General features: G+C 48.2%; 1 protein-coding gene across 4 annotated transcripts in view; it reads left to right on the forward strand.

Annotated features, from left to right (window-relative positions):
* The first annotated feature begins 312 nt into the window (after positions 1-312).
* The window catches only part of LOC139240382 (uncharacterized), a 43,782-nt gene continuing 29,436 nt past the window's right edge, over positions 313-14,658 (forward strand). For 3 of the 4 annotated variants that reach the window (XM_070868872.1, XM_070868869.1, XM_070868870.1), the window contains exons 1-3: positions 313-553; positions 8,585-8,740; positions 11,142-11,409. In XM_070868872.1, coding sequence (XP_070724973.1) covers positions 361-553; positions 8,585-8,740; positions 11,142-11,407 — 615 coding nt within the window. In that variant the 5' untranslated portion in view covers positions 313-360 and the 3' untranslated portion in view covers positions 11,408-11,409. Of the gene's footprint in view, positions 554-8,584; positions 8,741-11,141; positions 11,410-13,423; positions 13,537-14,658 lie in introns of those variants that run through there. The other variant, XM_070868871.1, reaches the window with a different exon arrangement.

Consider the following 14,658-nt stretch of genomic DNA (forward strand, 5'->3'; position numbering starts at 1 on the left):
AAGGGCCGAATGGCCTACTCCTGCACCTATTTTCTATGTTCTATGTTTCTCAACCAGACTCGCCACCCTCCCTTTCCCTCAACCACTGTCTGTCCCACCTGTGACAGAGACTGTAATTCCCGTATTGGACTGTTCAGCCACCTGAGAACTCACTGTGAGAGTGGAAGCAAGTCTTCCTCGATTCCGAGGGACTGCCCGTGATGATGAAACCTAACTGTCTTGGCTGGCCTGAGTGACAGGAGGAGCGGCCAATGGAAGGCGGGGGATGTAGACTTGGACCAATGGTGCTGGACAGGGGGCGGGTCAATGGGCTTCCGGGTCCGAGCGGGCAAACCTGAGGCTTGCTCTGAGGTCGGGGCAATGTGCGACCGCGGGATTGTGGGCCTCTGGAACATGGTCAGAAACTGGTGCGAGTGGCCGATTGGCCGCCTCTTCGCTGTTTGGTGCTGGATCTGGAGCTGGATCAGCAACCGCTGGAACTTGAAGCAACGCGGTTACCAGCGGCTGCACCCGTCCCGCGGGGACAACTCGAAAACAGGTCTCAGTTACACAGGTAGGAAACGGAGAGGAGAGGAGGGGGAAGAGGACATGGTTGGGGCGGAGGGGAAGGGGACATGGTTGGGGCGGAGGGGAAGGGGACATGTTTGGGGAGGGAGGAAAGTGGGGGGGGTTGAGGAGTTGAGGGGAGGGGGAGGGCGGAGAAGAGGGGGGTTGAAGAGAGGGGAGGGGAGGTTGAGGTGAGGAGGAGAGGGGAGGGTTGAGGAGGAGAGGGGGGTTGAGGAGGGGAGAAGAGGGGAGGGGAGGTGTTGAGAAGTTGGGGAGGGGAGGAGGGGGTTGAGGAGGGGCGGAGGGGGGTTGGGGAGGGGAGAGGGGAAGTTGGGGAGGGGGGGGTTGAGGGGATGGGGGTTGAGATGGGGAGGAGGGGAGGGGAGGGGAGGGGGGGTTGAGGAGGAGAGGGGTGTTGAAGGGAGGAGAGGAGAGGGGAGGGGGGTTGAGGAGGGGAGCGGGGTTGAGGAGGGCAGGAGAGGGGAGGGGTTGAAAGGGGAGGGGAGGTGGAGCGGGGAGGTTGAGGAGGGGAGGTGGAGCGGGGAGGTTGAGGAGGGGAGGGGAGGAGAGGGGAGGGGGGGTTGAGGAGGGGAGAGGGGTTGAGGAGGGGAGAAGAGGGAAGGGGGTTGAGGAGGGGCGGAGGGGGGTTGGGGAGGGGAGAAGAGGGGAGGTTGAGGAGGGGAGAAGAGGGGAAGTTGAGGAGGGGGGAGGTTGAGGAGAAGTTGAGGAGGGGATGGGGGTTGAGATGGGGAGGAGGGTTGAGGAAGGGAAGAAAAGGGATGGGGTGTTGAAGGGGGGAGGGGGTTGAGGAGGGGAGGGGGTTGGGGAGGGGAGGGGGTTGAGGAGAGGAGGGGAGCGGGGTTGAGCGGGGAGGGGGGTTGAGGAGGGCAGGAGAGGGGAGGGGTTGAGGAGGGGAAGTGGAGCGGGGAGGTTGAGGAGGGGAGGGGGGTTGAGGGGAGGAGAGGGGAGGGGGGTTGAGGAGGGGGGGGGGGTTGAGGAGGGGAGGAGAGAGGAGGGGTGGAGAGGGGAGGGGGGTTGAGGAGGGGTGGAGAGGGGAGGGGGGTTGAGGAGGGGTGGAGAGGGGAGGGGGGTTGAGGAGGGGTGGAGAGGGGAGGGGGGTTGAGGAGGGGTGGAGAGGGGAGGGGGGTTGAGGAGGGGAGAGAGGGGAGGGGGTTGAGGAGGGGTGGAGAGGGGAGAGGGGTTGAGGAGGGGTGGAGGGGGGAGGGGGGTTGAGGAGGGGTGGAGGGGGGAGGGGGGTGGAGGGGTGGAGGGGGGAGGGGGGTTGAGGAGGGGTGGAGAGGGGAGGGGGGTTGAGGAGGGGTGGAGAGGGGAGGGGGGTTGAGGAGGGGTGGAGAGGGGAGGGGGGTTGAGGAGGGGTGGAGAGGGGAGGGGGGTTGAGGAGGGGTGGAGAGGGGAGGGGGGTTGAGGAGGGGTGGAGAGGGGAGGGGATTGAGGAGGGGTGGAGAGGAGAGGGGGGTTGAGGAGGGGAGAGAGGTTGAGGAGGGGTGGAGAGGGGAGGGGGGTTGAGGAGGGGTGGAGAGGGGAGGGGGGTTGAGGAGGGGTGGAGAGGGGAGGGGGGTTGAGGAGGGGTGGAGAGGGGAGGGGGGGTGGAGAGGGGAGGGGGGTTGAGGAGGGGTGGAGAAGGGAGGGGGGTTGAGGAGGGGTGGAGAGGGGAGGGGGGGTTGAGGAGGGGTGGAGAGGGGAGGGGGGGTTGAGGAGGGGTGGATAGGGGAGGGGGGGTTGAGGAGGGGTGGAGAGGGGAGGGGGGTTGAGGAGGGGAGGGGGGTTGAGGAGGGGTGGAGAGGGGAGGGGGGTTGAGGAGGGGAGGGAGGTTGAGGAGGGGAGGGGAGGGGTGGGGAGGGAGGTTGAGGAGGGGAGCAGAGGGGAGGGGAGGGGATTTGAGGGGTGAGGGGCGTGGAAGGGGGGTTGAGGAGGGGTGAGGGGGAAAGAGAAGGAAAGTGGGGGGAGGAACTGGGGATGGAGAGATGACCAGGGGAAGGGAGGGGAAGAGAGGTCGAAAGATGGATGAGGTCCTGCAGGCTGATTTTAGGGAACGAGGAAAGAGATTAAAAAGCAGTAGGTAGTAATTTCCCGATTACTCCCGGTATCCTGCGCAAGTGAGTATAGAAACAGGAGGATAGAGCAGATGAATGTGTGATTATCCCTTCTCTTACAGTCTTTCCTTATCATTGGGATATATTTTTGAGAGTTATGAAATGTCTCCTTAAATGTCTGCCACTGCTCATCAACCGTCCCACAGTTTAATCTATTTCCCCAGTCTACTTTAGCCAACTCTGCCTTCATACCTTTGTAGTCTCCTTTATTTAAGCTTAGGACACTGGTTGGAGATCTAACTTTCTCACCCCTTCAACTGAATTTGAAATTCAACCATGTTATGGTCACTCATTCCTAGAGGATCCTTTACTAGGAGATCGTTTATTAATCCTGTCTCATTGCACACCTGCTTCCTGGTTGGTTCCGCAACGTACTGTTGAAGGAAACTATCCCAGATACACTATATGAACTCTTCCTCAAGGTTGCCCTGACCAATTTGCTTTGTCCAATCAATATGAAGGTTAAAATCGCTCATGATTATTGTGGTTCCTGTTTTTACAAGCCTCCATTACTTCTTGATATTTACTCTGTCCAACAGTGTAGCTACTATTAGGGGCCCTATAGACTATGCCACCAGTGACTTTTTCCCCCTATTATTCCTTATCTCCATCCAAATTGATTCAACATCTTGATCTTCTGAGCCAATATCGTTTCTCACTAACGCACTGATCTCATCCTTTATTGACAGTGCTACCCCACCTCCTTTTACTTTCTGTCTGTCCTACACTTTGGCAGAAAAAAAATCAAAGAGCAAGTTATTACTTAAATGGAGAAAGATTGTAAAGTGCCGCAGTACAGCAGGACCTGGGGGTACTTGTGCATGTAACACAAAAGGATAGCATTTAGGTACAGCAAGTGATCAGGAAGGCCTATGGTATCTTGGTCCTTTATTGCAAAGAAGATGGAGTATAAAAGCAGGAAAGTTATACTACAGCTATATAAGGTATTGGTGAGGCCACATCAGGAATACTGCGTGCAGTTTTGGTTTCCATATTTACGAAAGGGGGGATATACTTGCTTTGGAGGCAGTTCAGAGAAGGTTCACTAGGTTGATTCTGGAGATGAGGGGGTTGATTTATGAGGAAAGGTTGAGGAGGTTGGGCCTCTACTCATTGGAATTCAGAAGAATGAGAGGTGATCTTATCGAAACGTATAAGATTATGAGGGGGTTTGAGAAGGTGGATGCAGAGAGGATGATTCCACTGATGGAGGAGACGAGAACTAGAGGGCACGATCTTAGAATAAGGGGCTGCCCATTTAAAACAGAGATGAGGAGAAATTTCCTCTGAGGGTTGTAAATCTGTGGAATTCGCTGCCTCAGGAAGCTGGGACATTGAATAAATTTAAGACAGAAATAGACATTTCTTAAACGATAAGGGGATATGGGGTGCGGGCAGGGAAGTGGAGCTGAGTCCATGATCAGATCAGCCATGATCTTACATAGAAACAAGATGCAGGAGTAGGCCATACGGCCCTTTGAGCCTACACCACCATTTAATAAGATCATGGCTGATCATTCACCTCAGTACCCCTTTCCTGCTTTCCCTCCATACCCTTTGATCCCTTTAGCCATAAGGGCCACATCTAACTCCCTCTTGAATATATCTAACAAACTGGCTTCAACAACTTTCTGCGGTAGAGAATTCCACAAGTTAACAACTCTCTGAGTGAAGAAGTTTCTCCTCATCTCGGTCCTAAATAGCTTACCCCTTATCCTTAGACTGTGACCCCTGGTTCTGGACTTCCTCAGTATCGGAAACATTCTTCCTGCCTCTAACCTGTCCAATCCCGTCAGAATTTTATATGTTTCTATGAGATCCCCTCTCATTCTTCTGAACTCCAGTGAATACAGGCCCAGTCGATCCAGTCTCTCCTCATATGTCAGTCCTGCCATTCCGGGAATCAGTCTGGTGAACCTTCATTACACTTCCTCAATAAGAAAAACGTCCTTCCTCAGATTAGGAGACCAAAAATGAACACAATATTCCAGGTGAGGCCTCTCCAAGGCCCTGAACAACTGCAGTAAGACCTCACTGCTCCAAAACTCAAATCCCATAGCAATGAAGGCCAACATGCCATTTGCCTTCTTCACCGCCTGCTATACCTGCATGCCAACTTTCAATGACTGATGTACCATGACACCCAGGTCTCAGTGCATCTCCCCTTTTCCTAATCTGTCGCCATTCAGATATATTCTGCCTTCCTGTTTTTGCCACCAAAGTGGATAACCTCACATTTATCCACATTATACTGCATCTGCCATGCATTTGCCCACTCTCGCCTAACCTGTCCAAGTCACCCTACAGCCTCTTAGAATCCTCCTCACAGCTCACACCGCCACCCAGCTTAGTGTCATCTGCAAACTTGGAGCTATTACACTCAATTCCTTCATCTAAATCATTGATGTATATTGTAAAGAGCTGGGGTCCCAGCACTGAACCCTGCGGCACCCCACTAGTCACTACCTGCCATTCTGAAAAGGACTCGTTTATCCCGACTCTCTGCTTCCTGTCTGCCAACCAATTCTCTATCCACTTCAGTACATTACCCCCAATACCATGTGCTTTAATTTTGCGCATTAATCTCTTGTGTGGGACCTTGTCAAAAACCTTTTGAAAGTCCAAATACACCACATCCACTGGTTCTCCATTGTCCACTCTACCAGTTACATTCTCAAAAAATTCTAGAAGATTTGTCAAGCATGATTTCCCTTTCATAAATCCATGCTGACTTGGACCGATCCTGTCACTGCTTTCCAAATGCGCTGCTATTTCATCTTTAATAATTGATTCCAACATTTTCCCCACCACCGATGTCAGGCTAACCAGTCTATACTTCCCTGTTTTCTCTCTCCCACCTTTTATAAAAAAAAAGTGTTACATTAGCTACCCTCCAGTTCATAGGAACTGATCCAAAGTCGATAGACTGTTGGAAAATGATCACCAATGCATCCACTATTTCTAGGGCCACTTCCTTAAGTACTCTGGGATGCAGACTATTGGGCCCTGGGGATTTATCGACCTTCAATCCCATCAATTTCCCTAACACAATTTCCTGACTAATAAGGATTTCCTTCCGTTCCTCCTTCTCGCTAGACCCTCGGTCCCCTAGTATTTCCGGAAGGTTATTTGTGTCTTCCTTCTTGAAGACAGAACCAAAGTATTTGTTCAATTGGTCTGCCATTTCTTTGTTTCCCCTTATGAATTCACCTGATTCTGACTGCAAGGGACCTACGTTTGTCTTCACTAATCTTTTTCTCTTCACATATCTATAGAAGCTTTTGCAGTCAATTTTTATGTTCCCAGCAAGCTTCCTCTCATACTCTATTTTCCCTCTCCTAATTAAACCCTTTGTCCTCTGCTGAATTCTAAATTTCTCCCAGTCCTTGGGTATGCTGCTTTTTCTGGCCAATTTATATGCTTCTTCCTTGGATTTAACACGATCCATAATTTCCTTTGTTAACTACGGTTGAGCCACCTTCCCCTTTTTATTTTTACTCCAGACAGGGCTGTACAATTGTTGATGTTCATCCATGTGATCTTTAAATGTCTGCCATTGCCTATCTACCGTCAATCCTTTAAGTATCATTCGCCAGTCTATTCTACCCAATTCACGTCTCATACCATCGAAGTTACCTTTCCTTAAATTCAGGACCCTAGTCTCTGACTTAATGATGTCACTCTCCATCTTAATAAAGAATTTTACCATATTATGGTCACTCTTTCCCCAAGGGGCCTTGCACAACAAGATTGCTAATTAGTCCTTTCTCATTACACATCACCCAGTCTAGGATGGCCAGCCCTCTAGTTGGTTCCTCGACATATTGGTCTAGAAAACCTTCCCTTATACACTCCAGGAAATCCTCCTCCACCGCATTGCTACCAGTTTGGTTAGCCCAATCAATATGTAGATTAAAGTCGCCCATGATAACTGCTGTACCTTTATTGTACGCATCCCTAATTTCTTGTTTGATGCTGTCCCCAAACTCACTACTACTGTTTGGTGGTCTGTACACAACTCTCACTAGCGTTTTCTGCCCTTTGGTTTTCCGTAGCTCCACCCATACAGATTCCGCATCATCCAGGCTAATGTCCTTCCTCACTATTGCGTTAATTTCCTCTTTAACCAGCAACGCTACCCCACCTTCTTTTCCTTTCTGTCTATCCTTCCTTTCTGTTGAGTACCCCTGGATGTTGAGTTCCCAGCCTTGGTCACCCTGGAGCCATGTCTCCGTAATCCCAATTATATCATATTCGTTAATAGCTGCCTGTGCAGTTAATTTGTCCACCTTATTACGAATACGCCTCGCATTGAGGCACAGAGCTTTCAGGCTTGTCTTTTTAACACCCTTTGCCCCTTTAGAATTTTGCTGTAATGTGGCCCTTTTTGATTTTTGCCTTTGGTTTATCTGCCCTCCACTTTTATTTTTCTTCTTTCTAGCTTTAGCTTCTGGCCCCAATTTACTTCCCTCTGTCTCCCTGCATAGGTTCCCATACCCCTGTCATATTAGTTTAACCCCTCCCTAACAACACGAGCAAACACTCCTCCCTAGGAAATTGGTTCCAGTCCTGCCCAGGTCCGGTTTGTACTGGTCCCACCTCCCCCAGAACCGGTTCCAATGTCCCAGGAATTTGAATCTCTCCCTTCTGCACCACTCCTCAAGCCACGTATTCATCGGAGCTATCCTGTGATTCCTACTCTGACTAGCACGTGGCACTGGCAGCCACCCTGAGATTACTACCTTTTGAGGTCCTACTTTTTAATTTAACTCCTAGCTCCCTAAATTCAGCTTGTAGGACCTCATCCCGTTTTTTACCTATATTGTTGGTACCTATATGCACCACGACAACTGGCTGTTCACCCTCCCCCTCCAGAATACCCTGCAGCCGCTCCGAGACATCCTTGACCCTTGCACCAGGGAGGCAACATACCAACCTGGAGTCTCGGTTGCGACCGCACTAACGCCTATCTATTCCCCTTACAATAGAATCCCCTACCACTATAGCTCTCCCATTCTTTTTCCTGCCCTCCTCTGCAGCAGAGCCACCATGGTACCATGAACTTGGCTACTGCTGCTGCCTTCCCCTGATGAGCCATCTCCCCCAACGGTACCCAAAACAGTGTATCTGTTTTGGAGGGAGATGACCGCAGGGGACTCCTGCACTGCCTTCCTATTCCTGTTCTGCTTGATGGTCACCCATTCCCTATCTGCCTTTGTAACCTTTACCTGCGGTGTGACCAACTCACTAAACGTGCTATTCACGACATGTTCAGCATCGCGGATGCTCCAGAGTGAATCCATGCGCGGCTCCAGTGCCGCAATGCGGTCTGTCAGGAGCTGCAGTTGGATACACTTCCTGCATATGTAGTTGTCAGGGACACTGTCCCTGATTTCCCACATAGCACAGGAGAAGCATGACACGGGACTGGGCTCTCCTGCCATGACTTAACCCTTAAATTAATTAAATTTGGCAACTATGCCAAAGGTTACTTACTGAAAAGAAAAAGATAAAGATAAGGAAAAACTACTCCCCAATCACTTACCTCCTTGGCTGTGACGTCACTTTTTGATTTCTTTTTACTTTTTTGCCCTTTCCCCCTGCAGTAGCTTGCTGCTTTGCCTTTAGTTTGTCTCTCACCTCTCGCCGTTCCGCCTCGCGACTGCTGCTCCCAACGCTGCTGGGCCTTTGGTAGGCCTCTTGGGGGAGGAGGGAGAGAGAGAGAAGCAAGGGATGGGGAAGGAGGAGGAAGGCTGAGAGGGGGGGGTGAGCATTGTACAGTGTAAGTTACTAACTCGTGTTCCTATTGCTGTAAATTTAATGGACCTTCTCTCAGTCTCCGAGTATCATATTATTGCTTTTACTGAATTAAATGCCCCCTGTGTATTGATGAATTATTCAGCACAAGTTCTATTTTATACCAGTGGAATCCTACGGGCAAGGAGAAGCACATGAAGACTTTGTGAATCGAATGGGCAATCCCAGAAGTGTAGAGGATCCTGGGATTCCATGTGTTCTGTTTGTCTACAAAGTCTCGCGTGAAACTGAGGATCTCCGCAACGCTCTACAGTGGATTGAAAGTAATAGTTTTATTCTGTCTCACTTTGCCTCTCTTTCTGTATATTTCCTTTCCAATAAGTAGCGCACATATTCCAGGCTGTGATGCCCAGTGATGGACAGAGGGAGTGCTCCACTGTCTGAGGTGCCATCTTTGTGATGAGATGTTAAACCGAGGCCCCGTCTGCCGTCTGGATGTAAGAGATCCCATGACACTATCTTGAAGAATTCCCTCTGGTATCCTGGGCCAATATTTATCCTTCAACCAACACTGAAAATGGATTCATCTCATTGCTGTTTGTGGGAGCTTGCTGTGCTTAATTTTTCTGCCATGTTTCCTATTTTACAACAAAAGCTCTTCATTGGCTGCAAAGTGTTTTGGGACATCCTGAGGTTGTGAAACGTGCTGTATAAATGCAAGTCTGAAATGTGATGATGTATTTTGAAAGGAGATATGAGGAGAGGCAATATAAACTCAATGGTACAATTTTAAAGGTGGTGCTGGAACAGAGACACCTTGGGGTTTACTTACAGAAATACTGAAAGTGGCAGGACTTGAGAAGCCTATTAAAAAAGCATAGGGGGACCCTTGGCTTTATAAATAGAGACATAGAGTACAAAAGGAAGGAAGTTATGCTAAACCTTCATTGGTTAGGCCCCAGCTGGAGTATTGTGGCCAATTCTCGGCTCCACAGTTTAGGAAGGATGTCAAGCCCTTTGAGGCAGTGCAGAAAAGATTTATTAGAATGGTACCATGATGAAGGACTTCAGTTACATGAAAAGACTGGAGAAGGTCGGGGTGTGGAGGTTAGATAGAGATGTTCAAAATTTGAAGGCTTGTGGTAGAGGACACAGAGCTAAGGTAATTGCCAAAAGAACCAGAGGGGAGATGACAAGTCACCCGGTCCATATGGGCTGCATCTAGGTTGCTGAGGGAAGCTAGGGTGGGAATCGCAGAAGCTCTGACCACAATCTTTCAATCCTCCTTGGATATGGGAGTGGTGTCAGAGGACTGGAGGATTGGAACTGTTGTACACCCCTGTTCAAAAAAGGGGAGAGGGATAAACCTGATAACTACAGGCCAATCAGCTTAACGTCCATGGTGGGGAAATTACTCGGGACCATTGTCAAAGTGGTTGTTGTTGATGAAGGTAGTGCAGTAGATGTTGTGTGCATATATATATATAATATATATATATATATATATATGTTATATATATATATATATATATACTTTCAAAAGGTATTTGATAACGTACCTCATAACAGACTTATTCAGAAAATAGAAGCACATGGTATTGAAGGTGATAATTGGCTAAGGATATGAGGCAGAGAGTAGAGATGAATGGATGTTTTTCTGACTGGAGGGAAGTATACAAGGGTTAATATTAAGGACCATTGCTTTTCTTGTTATATATAGATGACTGGGACTTGAGTACAATTTCAAGGTTTGTGGACGATATAGAATTTGTCAATGTTGTAAATAGTGAGCATGATAGCAGACTTCAGGAGGACATTGACAGACTGGTGAAATGGGCAGACACATGGCAGATGTAACTTAATGTGGATAAGTGTGAAGTGATGTACTTTGGGAGAAACAACATGGAGAGGCATTATAATCTAAATGGCGCTGTTTTGAGGGGGTTGAAAGTGCAGAAGGACCTGGGGGTGCATATTCACAAATCTTTGAAGGTGGCAGGACAGGGTAATAAGGCAGATAAGAAAGTGTATGGGATACTTGGCTTTGTAATTGGGGGAATTGAATACAAAAGCAAGTAAGCCATGCTAAACCTTTACAAATGTCTGGTTAGGCCTCCGCTGGAGTATTTTGACCATTCTGGGCACCACAGTTTAGGAAGGATGTTCCCTGGAAGAGGGTGCAGTGGAGGTTTACTAGAATGGAACCAGGGATCAGTTATGTAGAGAGACCAGAGAAGCTGGAGTTGTTCTCCTTCGAGCAGAGAAGATTAAGGTGAGACCTAACATAGGTATTCACAATAGTGAGGGGTTTGGTAGAGCAAGTTGGGCGAACGATTTATTTTGGCAAGTGGGTCAGTAAACAGAGGTCATAGAGTTAAAATAATTGGCAAGAGAGGAAACGAGAATTTTATACACAGTGGGTTGTTATGATCTGAAACGCATGACTTGAAAGGGCGATGGAATCAGATTTCTTCGTAACTTTTCAAAGACAAACGGACATGTATTTGAAGAGGGCAAATTTGCAGGGTTCTGGGGATAAAGCTGGGGGATGCGACTAATTGGATTGCTCTTTCAAAGAGCCGACACAGGCACGATGGGCCGAATGGCCTCCTGCGCTGTATCATTCTACGATTCTTTTATATTAATCTGTTGTGACATGGGAATAGTTGCAATAAAAATACACAAAAGGACAAGCTATTAAAATGAGTGTTAATTCCACAATAGGGGATCGGGCAATAAAAAGGGAAGACATATGTGCCGTGGTCCTGCTGGAAAAGGCTTCGAATCAACACGATAAGCCGGTAGAAGTAACTCATGGAGGTGTGTTCGATGAACAGACTGCGGTTGTGCGAATTCTCTGGAAAGAGACAAGCCAACGGCAGTGGTTTCCTCCTTCCTTGAAATACTGTGGCAAAGTTCAGGAGGGGCCCAGATACCGGGAAGCGATGGACAAAGTCACTGAGAGCATCAAGAAGAGGCAGCGTGAGTGAAGGTAACTACTATCGTGAAATGCAAGGTGCGCGGTTACAGGGGGTACAGGAACTGTTGATGTAATGTTTTCATACGTAACGTTTACACTTCCGCTGCAGATGGAAGTCATTAGCCTTCACAGAATTGTAGAACAGAACTGTTGGGGCAGTCAGGTGTCATAACTGAGCCAGTCAGATGTCACACGATTTCTTTTGCAATATTCATTCTTCGGGTGTGGGCATCGCTGGCAAGGCTGGTATTTATTGCCCATCCCTAGTCTCCCTCTTTAACTGCTGCAGTCCGTGTGGTGAAGATGCTCCCACAGTGCTGTTGAGTAGAGAGTTTCAGGATTTTGACCCAGTAATGACGACGGAACGGCCGATTATATTTCCAAAATCAGGATGGTGTGTGACTTGGAGGTGGTGGTGTTCCTATGCACCTGCTGCCCTTGTCATTCTAGGGAGTGGAGTTTGCCGGTTTGGGAGATGCAGCAGTACATCCTGTAGATACTACAGCCCCATGGGTGTGTTGATAGTAGATGGGGAACCGATTGAGAGATCTGCCTTGCCCTCTATGCTCTGCAGCTGTTTTGTATTATCACTCATCTAAAGTGTTCAAATACACAGAACCACCATCTTACATTGCATACTATTACATACATGGTGTTTACAGCACAGATACAGACCATTCGGCCCAACAGGTTCATGCCAGTGTTTATGCTCCACTCGAGCCTCCTTCCACCCATCTTCATCTGACCTGGTACGGCTCTCATTTTCACTCCCTTATGTCCAAGGGACGCAGACTTGAATGGGTATGGCTGTCAACTGGTTTAGCCATTCACCGCCAGATCTGGCTGGACCACATAAAGCTTGGGTCCTGCTCTCATCTGCCAAAACTGCTCACTATCCAGGATCATTCTGGAATACACAGATAATCCCCGGCTTCTATTCTCTACTGCAAACCGTCTTCTTAAATCCCTTTCCCGTCTCCTCCATCCTCGCATCTGACAAGTGCGAGGATCTCATGGACTACTTTGTCTCTAAGATTGAGACCATCCAATCAACTGCCTCTGCCACTTCCCTTCCTTCCCCTAGCCCACCGGGCCAAACTTCCTCTGAGGTTCCCCCCTGCCCTCGGCCTGACCTCACATCTTTCTCCAGTTTCTCTCCGATCTCCTCTCATGGCCTCTCTGTGCTCATCCTGTCCATGAGTCCCATTTCCTGCTCCCTTGACTCTATTCCCACCAAACTGCTGACCACCCAACTTTCTTTTCTAGCTCCCTTGTTAGCTGAAATTGTTAACGGTTCTCTCTCCTCAGGTACTGTCTCCCTCGCCTTCAAATATGCGTCATCACCCCTCTCAAAACAAACAACCTTTGACCTCTCCGTCCTTGCAAACTACCGCCCCATCTCCAACCTCCCTTTCCTTGAACGTGTTGTCGCCTCCCAAATCTGTGCCCATCTTTCCCAGAGCTCAATGTTTGAATCCTTCCAATTAGGTTTCCACCACTGCCACAGTACCGAAAAGGCTCTCATCAAAGTCACAAATTACATCCTTTGTGACTGTGACAAAGGTCAACTATCCCTCCTCAGCCTTCTTGACCTGCCTGCAGCCTTTGATACGGTTGAAACAAAGAAACATAGAAAATAGGAGCAGGAGTTGGCCATTCGGCCCTTCGAGTCTACACCGCCATTCAATATGATCATGGCTGATCCTCTATCTCAACACCATATTCCTGCTTTTCCCCATACCTTTGATGCCTTTTGTTTCTAGAAATCTATTTATCTCCCTCTTAAATATATTCAGTGACTTGGCCTCCACAGCCTTCTGTGGTAGAGAATTCCACAGGTTCACCACCCTCTGAGTGAAAACATTTCTCCTCATCTCGGGCCTAAATTTCCTACCCCGTATCCTGAGATTGTGTGACCCCTTGTTCTAGACTTCCCAGCCAGTGGAAACATCCTCCCCGCATCCAGTCTGTCCAACCCCCGTCAGAATTTTATACGTTTCAATGAGATCCCCTCTCATTCTTCTAGATTCTCGTGAATACAGGCCTAGTCGACTCAATCTCTCCTCATACGGCAGTCCTGCCATCCCAGGAATCAGTCTGATGAACCTTCGCTGCACGCCCTCTATGGCAAGTATATCCTTGGGTAAGGAGATGAAAACTGCACACAATACTCCAGGTGCGGTCTCACCAAGGCCCTGTATAACTGTAGTAAGACATCCTTGCTCCTGTACCCACATCCTCTTGCAATGAAGGCCAACATACCATTTTCCTTCCTCACTGCTTGCTGCACTGGCATGTTTGCTTTCAATGACTTGTGTACAAGGACACCCAGGTCCCTCTGTACATCAACACTTCCCAAGTCATCACCATTTAAATAATACTTTGTCCTTATGTTTTTCCTACCAAAGTGGATAACTTCACATTTATCCACGTTATACTGCATCTGCCATGTGTTTGCCCACTCACTCAACCTATCGAAATCGCCTTGCAGCGTCTTTGCATCCTCCTCACAATTCACAATCCCACCTAATTTTGTGTCATCGGCAAACTTGGAAATATTACATTTGGCTCCCTCATCCAAATCATTTATTTATTTATATACTCCACCCCGAAAAAGACCTGTTTCCTGTCAGTTAACCAATTTTCAATCCATGCCAATACATTACCCCCAATTCTATGTGCTTTAATTTTACACACTAACCTCTTATGTGGGACTTTATCAAAGGCCTTCTAAAAATCCAAATACACTTCATCCACTGGTTCTCTCTTATCTGTTCTATCAGTTATATCCTCAAAAAACTCCAGTAGGTTTGTCAAACATGATTTTCCTTTCATAAATCCATGTTGACTTTGTTTAATCCCGTTGATATTATCTAAGTGTGCCGTTATCACATCCTTTATAATAGACTCTAGCATTTTCCCTCCTATTGATGTCAGGCTAACTGGTCTGTAGTTCCCTGTTTTCTCTCTCCTTTTTTTAAAATAATGGGGTTACATTTTGCCACCCTCCAATCTGCAGGAACTGTTCCATAATCTATAGAATTTTGGAAGATGACAACCAATGCATCTACTATTTCCATGGCTACCTCTTTTAGTGCTCTGGGATGCAGAGTACTGGGGATTTATCGCCCTTCAGTCCCATTGGTTTCTCCAGCACTATTTACTTACTAATAATCATTTCCTTTTGCTCACTAGACCCACTGGTTCCCTTGCATTTCTGGGACATTATTTGTGTCCTCTTCTGTGTAGACAGAACCGAAG

Source organism: Pristiophorus japonicus, chromosome 31 (genome assembly GCF_044704955.1).
Source record: "Pristiophorus japonicus isolate sPriJap1 chromosome 31, sPriJap1.hap1, whole genome shotgun sequence".
Classification (NCBI taxonomy): domain Eukaryota; kingdom Metazoa; phylum Chordata; class Chondrichthyes; family Pristiophoridae; genus Pristiophorus; species Pristiophorus japonicus.